The 12,876-nt window shown below is 53.4% G+C and overlaps 2 protein-coding genes across 12 annotated transcripts in view; one reads left to right on the top strand and one right to left on the bottom strand.

Annotated features, from left to right (window-relative positions):
* The window catches only part of SMPD3 (sphingomyelin phosphodiesterase 3), a 78,158-nt gene extending 73,579 nt beyond the window's left edge, over nucleotides 1–4,579 (top strand). For all 3 annotated transcript variants that reach the window (XM_081032676.1, XM_081032678.1, XM_081032677.1), the window contains exons 8-9: nucleotides 1,187–1,349; nucleotides 1,598–4,579. In XM_081032676.1, coding sequence (XP_080888802.1) covers nucleotides 1,187–1,349; nucleotides 1,598–1,699 — 265 coding nt within the window. In that variant the 3' untranslated portion in view covers nucleotides 1,700–4,579. The remainder of the gene's footprint in view (nucleotides 1–1,186; nucleotides 1,350–1,597) is intronic.
* Nucleotides 4,326–12,876, bottom strand: part of PRMT7 (protein arginine methyltransferase 7) — a 42,473-nt gene continuing 33,922 nt past the window's right edge. For 5 of the 9 annotated variants that reach the window (XM_081032667.1, XM_081032669.1, XM_081032673.1 and 2 more), the window contains 5 exons: nucleotides 10,403–10,564; nucleotides 9,223–9,297; nucleotides 6,971–7,131; nucleotides 5,873–5,969; nucleotides 4,326–5,628 (listed from right to left, as the gene is read on the bottom strand). In XM_081032667.1, the coding sequence (XP_080888793.1) occupies nucleotides 5,449–5,628; nucleotides 5,873–5,969; nucleotides 6,971–7,131; nucleotides 9,223–9,297; nucleotides 10,403–10,564 (675 nt within the window). In that variant the 3' untranslated portion in view covers nucleotides 4,326–5,448. The remainder of the gene's footprint in view (nucleotides 5,629–5,872; nucleotides 5,970–6,970; nucleotides 7,132–9,222; nucleotides 9,298–10,402; nucleotides 10,565–12,876) is intronic. The other 4 variants (XM_081032675.1, XM_081032671.1, XM_081032674.1 and 1 more) reach the window with 1 other exon arrangement.

The following is a 12,876-nucleotide window of genomic DNA, read 5'->3' as shown; positions in this document are numbered from 1 at the left end:
GACTAAATTTGAAACATCATCCTATGCTGAGAAAATTATCTTTTTATGAGATGATTAAAAAATGACTATCAGTAACTGTCAGATCACTGATGCTGGAATCAATTATCAAAGGCAAAGGACAGTAATGGATTAGATTTCTGAGATGTACTGATGTTCTGTATGTCTTAGTATATTTATCTCAAGGCGGTTAAGACCTTGTAGAAACCCATGTTTGCTGGCGGTGCCTGTCCAGTGCCCCTTCCATCTAGCCAGGCTTTAGCTGGCCTGGCAGGCGTGTGGTGTCTCTCGGTGGCTGCTACTCTGCCCTTGACTTGGGCCTGCACCTGCCCTCTGCGACAGTCTCCCACGGTGCTTGGACCCCGGGGAAGCCTGGCAGGAAGGAGACGGCAGACAGGAAGTTAGAAGAGCCAGATTCAGGGTGTAACAGCCCACCTGAACATCCTGCCCTCCTACAGAACCTTGGCCAGGACTTACGCACCCAAGTCCATTTTCTTCCTCTGAGAAATAAGACAACAGCCACATCCCACATTGTTCCTTTCTTGGAGTGCCTGGTCCCTAAAATGTTCTAGGGACAATCAGAGGAGGAAATGGAGGCTCACAGGTTTGGTAACATAGCTGTTCAAGGACAGACTGATATGAGTCCAGTCCTGGGATGGGACCTGGGTGCTCTCCTAGCTCCTCCAACCCGTGCTGACCTGAAACAAGAGTTATGGGGTGTTGGGGCTTCCAGAAGAGAAGGGTCTCTGAGGTTCACTGCAAAAACCAAGTTTCCTCTGAACAGGCCCCTACTGGCTCAGAGCAAAAACCCATTCAGCCGAGGGAGTGGGCAGTTCTGTCCCCGATTTGGCCACAGACCCTGGGCAACACTGGATCTAAGCTGTAGCCACAGCCAACAACCTAGTTCAAAGGAAAAGCGCTGGCCAGCCCAAGGTGGACATGGGACATTCCTGGACAGACTCTGGTGTGGCCCAGTTCAGCCAGGACCCTGCAGCCTCAGACTCAGTTTCTCTCCATCCCAGTCCCTTTTGGGGCCCCCAGGGAAGATCTATATTAAACGCAAGGGTTTGGTCTAACATGCTCCTCTCACTCGGGGATGAGAACATGGCTCCACCCTCAGGACCTGGGACCTGGGGGCTGGGGTAGGGGCTCACCTTGCCTTCCTGTGCCTTCCTGTCTGTGTGAGCAGGGTCTTGGAGAGCGAGGAAGGCCGCAGGGAGTACCTCGCCTTCCCTACCAGCAAGAGCCCAGGGGCATACCAGAAGGGACGCAAGGATGCACTAAAGGGCAATGGCAGGCGCCTCGACTACATGCTGTACGGAGAGGAGGGGCTGTGCCCAGACTGGAAGGCCGTGAGTCTGGGGCTGGGGAGGGCAGCCAGGCTCTGCCTATAGGGAGGGGACCCCGTACCCTGTCCCCCTCAGCAGCAATGAGCTCGCCTCTGAAAATGAGACCCACCACTCCTAAGGACCGTGGGGGCCCTCAGGATCCTCCCAAGCCCTCTGCCCTCAGGAATACTAGGCCACCCCGGCCCTCCAGGCCCCCTCTGCAGAGTGCCCTTTGGCTCTAATCAGGACGCTTCTCTTCCCCACAACCTCAGGAGGTGGAAGAATTCAGTTTTATCACCCAGCTGTCCGGCCTGACCGACCACCTCCCTGTGGCCATGAGGCTGATGGTGTCCACCGGGGAGGAAGAGGCGTAGACCAGCCGTCACCACCGCAGCCGGGCCTCTGCCAGCCCTTTGAGCCTCCTTGGCCATGTCCCCTCCTGCAGCGGTGCCAGGGAGGAGGGCAGGAGCCGAGGGGGAGCCAAGGCCATCCCTGGGTGAGCTGGAACCAACACTGCCCTGTACCTCTGGGCACTCACCACGGACAGAGTCGTCAGGCCAGCCCGGGGAGCCCCAGCTGCCCAACCAGTGCCATTCTTTCAAACCGTGATTTTCTACAAATCTACAGCACAACCTAGTTTGTAACCCGTGGGTTAGTATGAGAACCGGGTTTCTGTACTCTTTGTATCTCTTCTCAAGCTTCATCCAGGGTTCATTTTTGTCTGCTGCCATATTGTCTCGCACGCCTGCACCCTCGCATGCACGCTGCCCGCATGCCACGTGCCACGCTGTAGCCACACAGACCCCCTCGCTCGGGCCTCACCCAAGGCCAAACTCCAAACACAATCAGAACCAGCCAAAGAAGCATTCCTGGGCACAGGGCCGCCAGCTCACCGCCTCCAACGGGACGGCTCACGAGCAGGGGCCGGAGGACTGTGTCCAGTCACCGCGAGCCCGGGCTCTGCCCAGGGTCTTGCGTTAAAGGGCGATTACATTTTAAGAACAGAAACAACCCTTCACTTTAGAGGATCTGCAAGCGGCGAGGAACAATGCTGCTGCTCCTGAGGCAGGCTCCCTTCCAGGCACCCAGGGCCCCAGAGACTCCTAAGTGGGTTGTGGAGCCAGAGCCAGGAAGCTGAGAGAGCATCACCTTTCTATAGGAAGAAGGGAACTCACAACACACGGGACAAGGGGTACTGCTGGTTTTGAAAATGATAGATTTGTACCTTTTCTTCTGTCAAAACCAACACCCTCTTTCTGCCTGGTCCTGTCTCCCCTTCAGACACCTCTCTGGTTCCGGACCAGTCTTTCCCTGGGGACTGTCCCCATCCACATGCTGGCTGAGCTCAGGAACTATCTGCCTGCCTTCGGGTGAAGTTGCAGCTCTGTCCTCCCAGTTCCATCTTCAAAAGTGATAGGGAGGTGAAGGGGGGTTTGTGGCTGGCGGAAGGAGCAGAGGCCAAAGCGCAGAGAGCGGCCTATCCCCTCACCCTCACCCGTGTGCATACAGGCTGGGGTGACAAGGCCAAGGGCCACCGCTTGCACAGGGCAGGGAGTGATACTGATTAGCATCCAGGCGCAAAGACACCCGCTCTGCCACCACGTGACCAGGGCCAGTCCCGGGCACCCAGGCACAGGGTAGCAGAGCCTGCAGGTGAGGCCTACAGCTCCTCACCCCATGTCGGGACTGCCTCTGCCCACCTGCCTTTTAAAAAACACCTGGGGATGCTCCCCACAGTCACACCGGGAGGGTTGTGTCTGTTTCCAGGTGCGAGGCTCCCCCAACTTGGGGGACTGTTCTTGACAAACCCCACAGATCTCCCCTCCTCGCAGCACCCTAACTTGTGCCCACCTTGGAGCCAGCTTCGCCCAGTGAGACTGGGGAGCATACCAGGACGCTTCTGGTGCGGTGCGCTGACACTGTGCCTTGTCACCAACTGAGCTCAAGAAGGACCAAGAGGGGGCTGGCCAAGCAGCCAGCCAGAAGCCAGGTCCTCTGCTGGGAGAGGACACTCCTGAGTCACAGCCACAGTGGCACTAGTTTGTCTGAACCCACCTGGCCGGGGCAGTCAGTGGCAAAGCTGAGGGCTTCACTGCCAGGAGCGCCTCCCTGGCCGGGCCCCAGCCCCACGCCTCAGGCCCAGATCCAGGAGGGGCTACTCACCGATGAGGGCAGTCCCACCTGGGCTCTCTGCTGTGCCCCTCCTTCAAGGACCTGGCCTTCAGGGTCTTAGTGAGGCTTTGTGGAGTCAGCGGGTCCCCACTCCCAGGAACAGCCAGGAATCTCTGCTCAAACAGGCAGGGCCCAGCGGGGCAGGCGCGATGCCTAGATAACCAAGTCTGCGCTGACCCCAGGCTGCAGGTGGGCTGTGTGCCCAGGAGAGCAGTGGAGACAGAGGCCAGAGCTCCTGAAGCAGAGAAACCACACAGCTTTCAGCCCTCCAAGGGGCTGCCCCCACTCCCAGGGCAGCTGGGTGGGAGCCAGGGCACAGGGGCACGTGCTTCTCTCCCTACTCACAGGGCGGCCTTAGGCAAGTCCTACCTCCCTGTGCCTCGGTCACTTCCTGTCCTACCAAGGTAGCCTCTGCCCAGCCTGGCCCTGGAGCACCACCTCCGAGCCCCCCTAGGACCTCCCTCCGGCACAGCCTCAGCACCGAGGCCGCTATCGCCCAATCACATTTCATGAAGCCTGGGACTCCCGGGGCCGTGCACAAGCCAGACTTTTCCACTTTAATTTTTAAAAAAGAATGAAAAGAAACTGCCAGGATCTCAGATTCTGGGGTGTTTGGCCTGAGAGGGGTGAACACAGGGGTCACCCAAATCCCCAACCAAGGTCCCATACCTGCCCTGCGCCAGGCCTCCTTCAGAGAAGCCAGGAGGCCAGGTCAGCTTCAGAAGGAAGTGGTCATTTTCATTTGTCCAAACCACCTTGAGTTTTAAGTATGAATATTAATCTTAATGCTTTTTAACTATTGTATTAACTTGCTGAGATTTAGAAATACTGTTTTAAAAAAAAACTTTTTTAATTTCTGTATTTTTTCTGTATTATATCCTCACGGGACATCAGGGGTTTTCTATGGTAAGCACACCCAAGGTTTTGGTAAAACGTTATCCAATATATGTCAAGACGATTCTTCCCGAGAAGAAAAACAATCTTTCACCTGATAAAATACTTTGAAAAGAGAGGTTTTTCTCCTTTACTGGTGCTGAGAGGAAGGATGGATCATGAGGAGAAAATAAAACTGTGAGGCTCAAGGCTGGCGATCTCCACTTATTTGAGCAACCAGATGGGGCCAGGCCCTTCTCCAGCTCCAGCTCCAACCCCAGGGCTGGGCAGCCAGGCGGGGCTTTGGGGGAGCAAGGCTAGGACCTCCTCGGGACTCTGGCCTTTCCTGGCAAGGCCAAGGCTGGGGAAGCTGCACTGTCCCCATCTTCCCCTGACTTCTGAGGTGGTGGGAGGTCCCTCAGCTAGCAGGGGGCACATGGGAAAAGGCTGTACCTCCTGGCTCCCTCTCTTGATGGCTGGTTTCCTGGGTCTGCATCTCAGAAACTGCCTCAGGACGGCTTCCTCCCTGCCTTCTGAACAGGAGCCTGGTGTCTGGTTGTCTGGTCTTGGTCACCTGCTGGTGCTACAGAGGCCAGATACTTACGAATGTGGCTTGGTGACATTACCCAGCAAGTGAAAGGGCAAGAACCCCATCCTCGGCCTGGGCCTCGTCAGGTTTCTAAGGCCCAGGGCCCACCCGAGTGAGCATCTCCACCCCTTAGAGCCCCTCCTAGCTGGAGCCAGGCAGAAGTTCCCAGTGCACAAGCCGGGCCAGCGACCACAATGGCCTGGCACCAGGCAGTCCAGAGCAGTGGTTCTGAAGCTTTAGGGCTTTCTGAGCACTTCAGAACCCCTGCTCCCTGGCCCCTCCTAGGCTCCAAATTCAGCCAGCAGCCCATGTTGTCCACCACACCTGGAGCAAGGAGCTGACAGTGCAAAAATGCAAAGGAAGAGGTCTCTGTATCCAGAGGCCAAGCCCGGCCCTGAAAAGAGAGGTGCCTTCACCTTCCTTCCCAGAAAGTCACACCATTCAGAGCCCGGAGCCTCTCGGGCCACTTTATTTCTCAACAAGTGAGGGTCAGTGCCCATTGCCCAGGGCATCTGAGAGCGTGAAATCCATGGTGACATCTCCAGTGCGGGGATGGAAGTCCACAACATAGCTGACTGTCTGAGGGCTGCCCAGCGACGCTCTGGGGTCCAGCGTGGTGCTGAAGAAGTACACGGCCTGCTTGCAGTGTGGGTTCCAGCAACAGTCCTCCTGCAGGAGGAGCAGCAGAAAGCAGTGAGGGCTCCTGGAAGCCAAGACCCCTCCTGGTCAGCCTCCCTCCAAGGCATCTCAAAGCGGGAAGCAGCTGCTCAGGGCCAGGTTCCCAGGGCCACTGAGGGGTTACCATCTGGCTGAACGCGCACTGGGAATAGCCAGAGCATATCAGGTAACATGGCCTCCCCCAGCAGCACCTACTCAGGGCCAAGCAGCCCGGGGTCCATGCCCACAGCACTACCTTGTCATCTGCAGGCTTCAGGAGGCCGGTGCTGACCGTGCTATCTGGGGTCAGGTGGTATTCCATCCACAGAACGGCCCCGTGGCTCCTTCCTGGCCTGTGGAAGTGTGTGTGAGGGGGAATGTTGGGACAACAGCATCATGAGAGACGGGCAGGCACAGCCATGGCTCCCCTTCCACTCTCCAGAAAATTCTGGTCTTCCCCACTTCCATCCTGCCCAGTCAGGACGTTCCTAACACTCTATCTGACTAAAGGCCACTTGGTATTAGGTTGGTGCAACAGTAATTGCAGCTTAAAAGGTTAAAAATAATTGCAAAAACCACAATTACTTTTGTACCAACCTAATAAAATGCAGAGCAAGAAGAGCCACAACCCAAAGCCCCACTGGCTCCTCACAGCCTGGCCAAGCACTCAAGAGTAACCATGGGGCAGCACCAACTCAGCCATAGGACCTGCCTCCTCGACCTAAAGTAGCGGAAGGCTTGGTCCAGGAGGCTCAGAGCATAGCCCTGGCTCCAAAGGCTGGAAGCCCCCTCCCAGATTCTTTGAATGGCAGGCAGATGGGTATCTGCCCTGCCTCCCCCTTGTCAAAGGAGGAGCTCTGGGCTCAGGGCCTCCACCCAGTTAGAAGGCACTCTTTCTTCAGGAAGCAGCAGCTCTTCCCCATGAAGGGAGTTGGAGCTGGATGGGCCTGACCTTGTCTCGCCAATTCCTAGCCTGCTTTAATTCCCAAGAGCTCAAGAAAATGGGCCAATGGGTAACTATAGCAACCAAATTCACATTTCTCCGCAGCTGTGATCCAACATGCTGCTTAGCTCAAAGGGAGCCTCAGCTGGGGGGGGGGAGAGCAAAGCCCACTCTGGCTCTGCCCCGCACCGACACACACCCAGAGGCTGTGGGGACCCACTATACAGTCACGACCACTTCAGACCAGGAAGGGCAAAGTTGAGACAAGGCTGGCCACCCTACCCATGTGAAAGTGGCCAACATAAGTGGCTAGCCCCTTGGGCAGCAACAACTAGACAGAAAGCAGGGTCCCCGACCACTTCCTTCCTCCATGGCCCTGCCCACCACCCCCCACCATGAAGCACCACTCACCTCCTAAGCTTAATTGAGCCCTCAGCATGGAGAAGCTGTGGGGGAACGGGCTGCTGAAAATCAAAGGTCAGGATCTGCTGGGGTTCAGAGAGGCTGCGGCATGGGTACTCCCATAGTGGGTGGGGCTCAGCTTCCTTGCTCTCCCTGAAGTCCAGGGCATGCTGAGAAAGGAAGGGGATTCAGGGGCGTGCACGGACTGAACTGGGAGGCCCAGGGGACAGGGGCTCATGTCCCCATCTCCAGGGTCTATGCCAGTGGCCCCTCATCTCCACTGCCCAGGTCCCTCAGGGTAAGTGCCACAGTCACATGGGGCAGTGGGTCCTTACAGAAAGACCACAGATGCCTGGGTCAGAGCAGCCGACATCTCTGTTTTCTGCTGCCACTCACAAGCCATCTCCCCGGCAAATCACTTCACCTCTCTAAACTTCATCCCCCGCTTTCTAAAATGAGATGACACTGCCCATCTCACGAACTACTGTGAGGACACCTGGTGCTTGGAGACTTGCCCACTGGGTGATCCTTGCTGAGTACTACTGCTGCCAGATCACCACCACACAAGGCTCCCAGTCTAGAGGGAGACAACGCAGAGACGAGCAACCTCGGTGCCCCAGGAGCACGGACCTCCTGCAGGCATGGGGCTGGGCGAGAAAGCTGTCTGGAGGGGTAACCTCTGGGCTGCCCCCTGACGGTTTCACAGGAGTCGGCAGCAAGGACAATGGACAAAGCTGAGCAGGGAGAGGGCACAGAAAGCAGCCCAGGGAGGGCTGAGTGGCAGGGGCCAGTGACTGCAGGGGTGGCTCGGCAGAGGGAGGTGGGCAGGAAGCCTCACAGGATTTTCCCGAAAGCAACAGAGAGCTAGACTCAGAATCTGCAGGTTTACTTGGGCTCCCTGTGGAGCATGGCTAAGCAGGAGAGGTAGGAGGCTGGATGGTCACAGGCCAGAGACGAAGAGACCCAGACCGGAAGAGCAGCAGCAGCGGGAGAAAGCTGATGACATGATGGTTCTAGAACCTGATGAGCAACTGCCAGTGAAGGTGAGGACTTGCCTGGGGGGACACTCCGGCCCTGGGCATTTGGGGATGACATGGTGGCAGGCCTGGGGCAGGAACACTGGAAGACGCCAGGCCAGGGTGAGGGAAGAGCACATAGACTTTGGAAGCATCAAAGTCAGAGCGCCTGGGACATCTCAGTGGAGTGTGCACCACTCTTAGTTATTTGGTTTGAGCTCAGGACAGATGCAGACATTGCCCAGCAACAGAGAGGGGACAGTAAGGGCAGGGGCCTGCGGGAGACCTAGAACACATGACACCTTAGGGGATGGGAAGGATAGGAGAGTCCAAGAAGGAGCCTGAGGAGCGCGGCCAGAGGGAGCTAGGGTGGTGACTCAGCAAAAAGGAGATTTCTAGAAGCATGGAATAGTCAGAGGTCAGCTGTGCAGGGCAGGTAAGATGAGAACTGAAAATATCCATTGGATTTATTTACTTTAAAAAATGTTTACACAGGCAATCCACAATCACTGTAGAAAAATGGGAACAGAAAGATAAGCAAAAGGAGAAAAGTTAACTGCTTCCTAATCATACAACATTCTGGTGACCGCTATTCCACCCCTTTTCCCTGTGCGTCTATGTGAATTTTCTTAACACAGAGGACGGGGTCCTGTTCCTTGCCTGGCCCTTTCACAGGGACGTATCATGACTCTACTGCAATCCTCACCGACCAAAACATCACTGGCACTTTCATGACATCCCGTGGTTCTGGGGAATGCAGACCCTCACAGCTGACTCAATCCTCTACTGATGTACAAACAGCCCTGCAGGACCCTCCTTCCACATCCCTCCCCGTGCTCTAGCATGGGGACTCCCTCCCCAGGAGTCTCCAAAACGAAAATGGCTGCCTCAGAAGGTTACCAAACTGCCTTCTAGAAAGGCTGCTGACACTGGCAGGAGTAGTTCCAGTGGCATGGTGACAGACAGGCCCCAGCCTGAGACTCTGATTTCAGGGGTTACAGGTCAGAGTCAAGAACAGCCTAGTACAGACTTTGAGACACAATGGTTCTCAAACTCAAGCTCATGGTAAACCAAGTAGAACAGATACACCAGCTCTTGCTGCCCCCAACAGAAGAGCTCTCCGCATGCTGCTCGCACAACCCAACCCAAGTCTCTCCACGGAAGCCAGAGGTCTCTGTCATAGGTCTGTGGCCATGTGGAGAAGGTGGGTGGGACACCATGGGTGGGAACTGTGGCCCCACCTACCTTGATCATGTCATCCATGATGTGTACGTCAAAGCCTTCACAGTCACCACAGGGGCTCCGGACCCGCCACAGGTCCTGTGAGGAAGACACAGACCCTGTCCACACCCACCCACCAGGGCACACTGATGTCCACACCCACCCGGGGCCACAGGGAAATGTGGCAACAAGATCAAGAAGGGTCAGTGGGGTCAAGCTGGAGTGGACCCAGCCCCAGATCTGAGGACTATCTCATTGTTCCCAAATGCCTAGAAGAGACCCCCAAGGTTGAAGGGACTCAGAGATACCAAAAATTCAGGACAGTTGTGTGACTCTGCCAAGTCACACATGACCCCCACGTCCTCTCCTACAAGGAGACAAAAGCTACCAGGCTGGGATTCTCACTTCCTGTCCAACCTAACACCATTTTCTTTAGGAAGAATCTATAACCCAGTTCTCAATGCTGTGCCTATTAACAGAGAGTAGGGTGATGGGAGGGAGGGGACCAGAAGCACTCAGGCCAGTCAACTTGGCATCCTGCCTCCTGGACATGTGCTTGGAAACAAGTGTGCTTCTCCATGGTCCCTCTTTGGCCACGAAAACCAGAATAAATGTGGAAATCTCATCAGGTAAATAAACAGCAGAAGAAATGGCCAGAAAATAAGTGATGGGGCCACTACGGTACCAACGGACAGGGCCAGTCAGATCAAAATAATATCAAATGAGGTTCACTCTACATTTCAGTAGAGTGAAAGCATTTCAAAATCCTTTTAATGAAAAACTGCCTTTCTCAAAATGACTTTGTGACTGTGGTTCTGCTTTGATGAGAAAATGAAAATGAAGCTTTTCAATTTTTTCTTGCGTAAAGAAGCTGACTCTCCCATCTCAAAATGCTTTTAACAACTGGAGCCTTGGCTCTTAATGAGAGCAGAGCAAGCTGCACAGCATGTCTTCTGAAACTCTTAATTTATATATTTTAATTATTCTGATAAGCCATATTGTAAAATGACAACACACAGCCAATTCCATTTCATGTGTCAAATTTAAAAGATAAGCCTCTTCTATTCAACCCTGTGGTGTGCTAATACATAAAACCAGAAACCCAAATCACAAAGACCTGATTTGCTCCATCTGTACCCAAGGTTTCTGCAAGAAAACAAGGTCCGCCCCCCGCCCCTTCTGTGAAAATCTCTGGGTGGCCTACCCTGAACTCCACGACCACAGCGTGCAGCGAGGCAGCCTGGGGCATCACCACAGCACCAGGCCCGAGGTGCTGGTCCACAGCAGTCCGCACATACCAGAAGTACAAGTTGTGCCATGGCAACAGGCTGGTGGTGAAGAATGGTTCACCCAGGAGGACAGAGACCTGGCGATCAGAGCAAGAAGCAGAACCAAGGCATCAGAAGAATTTTTCTAAAGAGTAAAGGACAAGTCACAAGTTTCACGGGTACAAGGAAGTTAAGAGGCCACTCACGCACTCACTCAGTCGGTCAACAAACAAGAATGCCAGGTCTGCACCTGCGCGAGGATATAAAGATGAGAAAAAGACACCAGTCCTGCCCTCAGGAGTGCAAAGTGAAAGAGGGAGCAGATGAGGCTGGGTGCTGTCCTTGCAGAGAGCAATGAACTTTGACAGAAGCAAGGAGGGGCCTGTGGAAGACCCCGGAGGGAACAGCATCAAGAAGGGCTTCCAGGATGGCCCTCTGAATCCCCCCTCAAAGCTTCTCGTGACAAGTTATTCTCATGCTCATCTAACTGTCTCCCACACGAGGCTCTGAGCACCACAGAAGTGGGGACGCTGGCAGCACAGTATCCGCAGCAGCCAGCAAAGAGCCTGGCCCAGCGCAGATGGTCAGTAAACGTGTGCTGAGTCAATGAACAGATACGTGAATAGGAGTCCAAAAAGCAGGAGAGAGGGGGTTCCAGACAAAGGGATGGGCAGAGGCACGAGCGTGGGTGGGACAGCAAGGCTCTCTCAGGAGCTCGGCAGACGAGCACGCAGGGCAGGATGGTAAAGGGTGAGGCCAGAGAAGAGGAGAGGAGCCAGGTTATCCAAAGGCAACTGATGCCAGCCTAAGGGGACTGGACTCTGCCTGGAGGCAGGTGGGGTCGCTAAAAGTTTTAAATAGTGACACATGTGTTTTACAAAGAGCCCTCTGATGACCTTGAAGTACGTGAGGACACCACCTGCAGGTGGAGAGGGGACAGGAGGTGACTGGTTGAGTACTATAAGGAGCAGGGAGTGTGCAAAAGGGAGGAGACCAAGACATGGCAGATGCTGAGCAGACAGCACGCAGGGCCAGACGCAAGCAGATGGGCATCACAAAGGGTCCAGGCCGAGGTGATGCCTAGGTTTTTGGCTGAAGTGACAGAGACACAGAAGGAAGACACTGAAGACAGAAAAGAGTTGGTCTTGCGTATTCCCCACCCCTCAACATCGGAAACAAAGCCAAGAATGCCCACTCTCACCACTTCTATTCACTACCCGGACATCTGGAATCTAGCCAGTGCCCCTTATCAATGGTTTACAGAATTTAAGTATCTTTTTAATCCTCATTTAAGAGGGAAATAAAGAGCAACTTGTACGCGAATGTTCACAGCAGTATCATTCATAGCAGCCGAAAAATAGAAATAACACGAATGTCCATCAACTGATAAAGAACGAAATACAATGTGGTATTCCCCATACCATACAACAGATTATTCAGCAGTAAAAAGAAATGAAGTATTGATTTATGCTACAGGGACCACAGATTGCATGATTCCATTTATATGAAATGTCCAGAATTGGCAAATCCATACAGACAAAAAGTAGATTAGTGGTCACCGAGGGCTGGAAGGATTGGCGGCAAATGGGGAATAACTGCTAATGGGTATGGGGTTTCTTTTCAGGTGATTAAAAGGTCCTAAAATTGACTGGCGTGAAGGTTGTACAACCTTATGAATAAAATAAATCACTGAATTGTACATTTGAATGGGTGAATTATGTGGAATATAAATTAACTCTCAAAAAATCTGTTCTTAAAAAAAGGCATGGGGTGGGGAACAGGCGAAAGACTTGAATAATATTTCACTAAATAAGACACAGAATAGCTAATGAGCACCTGACAAGGTGTTCAACATCATTAGTCGGTAGGCAAATACAAATTAAAACTAGGAGACATCACTACACACCCGCCAATGGCTATAATAAAAGGACAGACAATAACCAGTATTGGTAAAGACACAGAGATGTCTGTGGAGTATAAAATAGTACAGCCACTTTGGACAAGTTTAGAAGTTTCTTCAAGAGTTAAACAAAAATACCACACAACCCAGCGATTCTGAGCCTAAGCAGGTACCTCAGAGACTGAAAATATATTCTCACAAAGACTGAGACACAGTGTTCACAGCAGCGTTATTCATAAAAGCCCCAAACTGGAAACAATCCAAATATTCACCAATGGTGAATGGATACACAAATTATGGCATAGTCGTACAATGAAATACCAGTCAGCATTAAAAAGGAACAAAATACTGACACGTTCTACAACATGGATGAACCTCAAAGACATGCCCACTGAAAGAAGCCCCACACAAAAGACCATACACTGTAATAGTCCACTTATATGAAATGCCGGAAAAGACAAATTCAGTAGTTACCTAGCGATGGGGACCTTGGTGATGGAAATGTTACAA

The sequence above is a fragment of the Rhinolophus hipposideros genome (genome assembly GCF_964194185.1).
Source record: "Rhinolophus hipposideros genome assembly, chromosome: 21".
Taxonomy (NCBI): domain Eukaryota; kingdom Metazoa; phylum Chordata; class Mammalia; order Chiroptera; family Rhinolophidae; genus Rhinolophus; species Rhinolophus hipposideros.
This window is presented reverse-complemented; position numbering and strand designations above follow the sequence as displayed.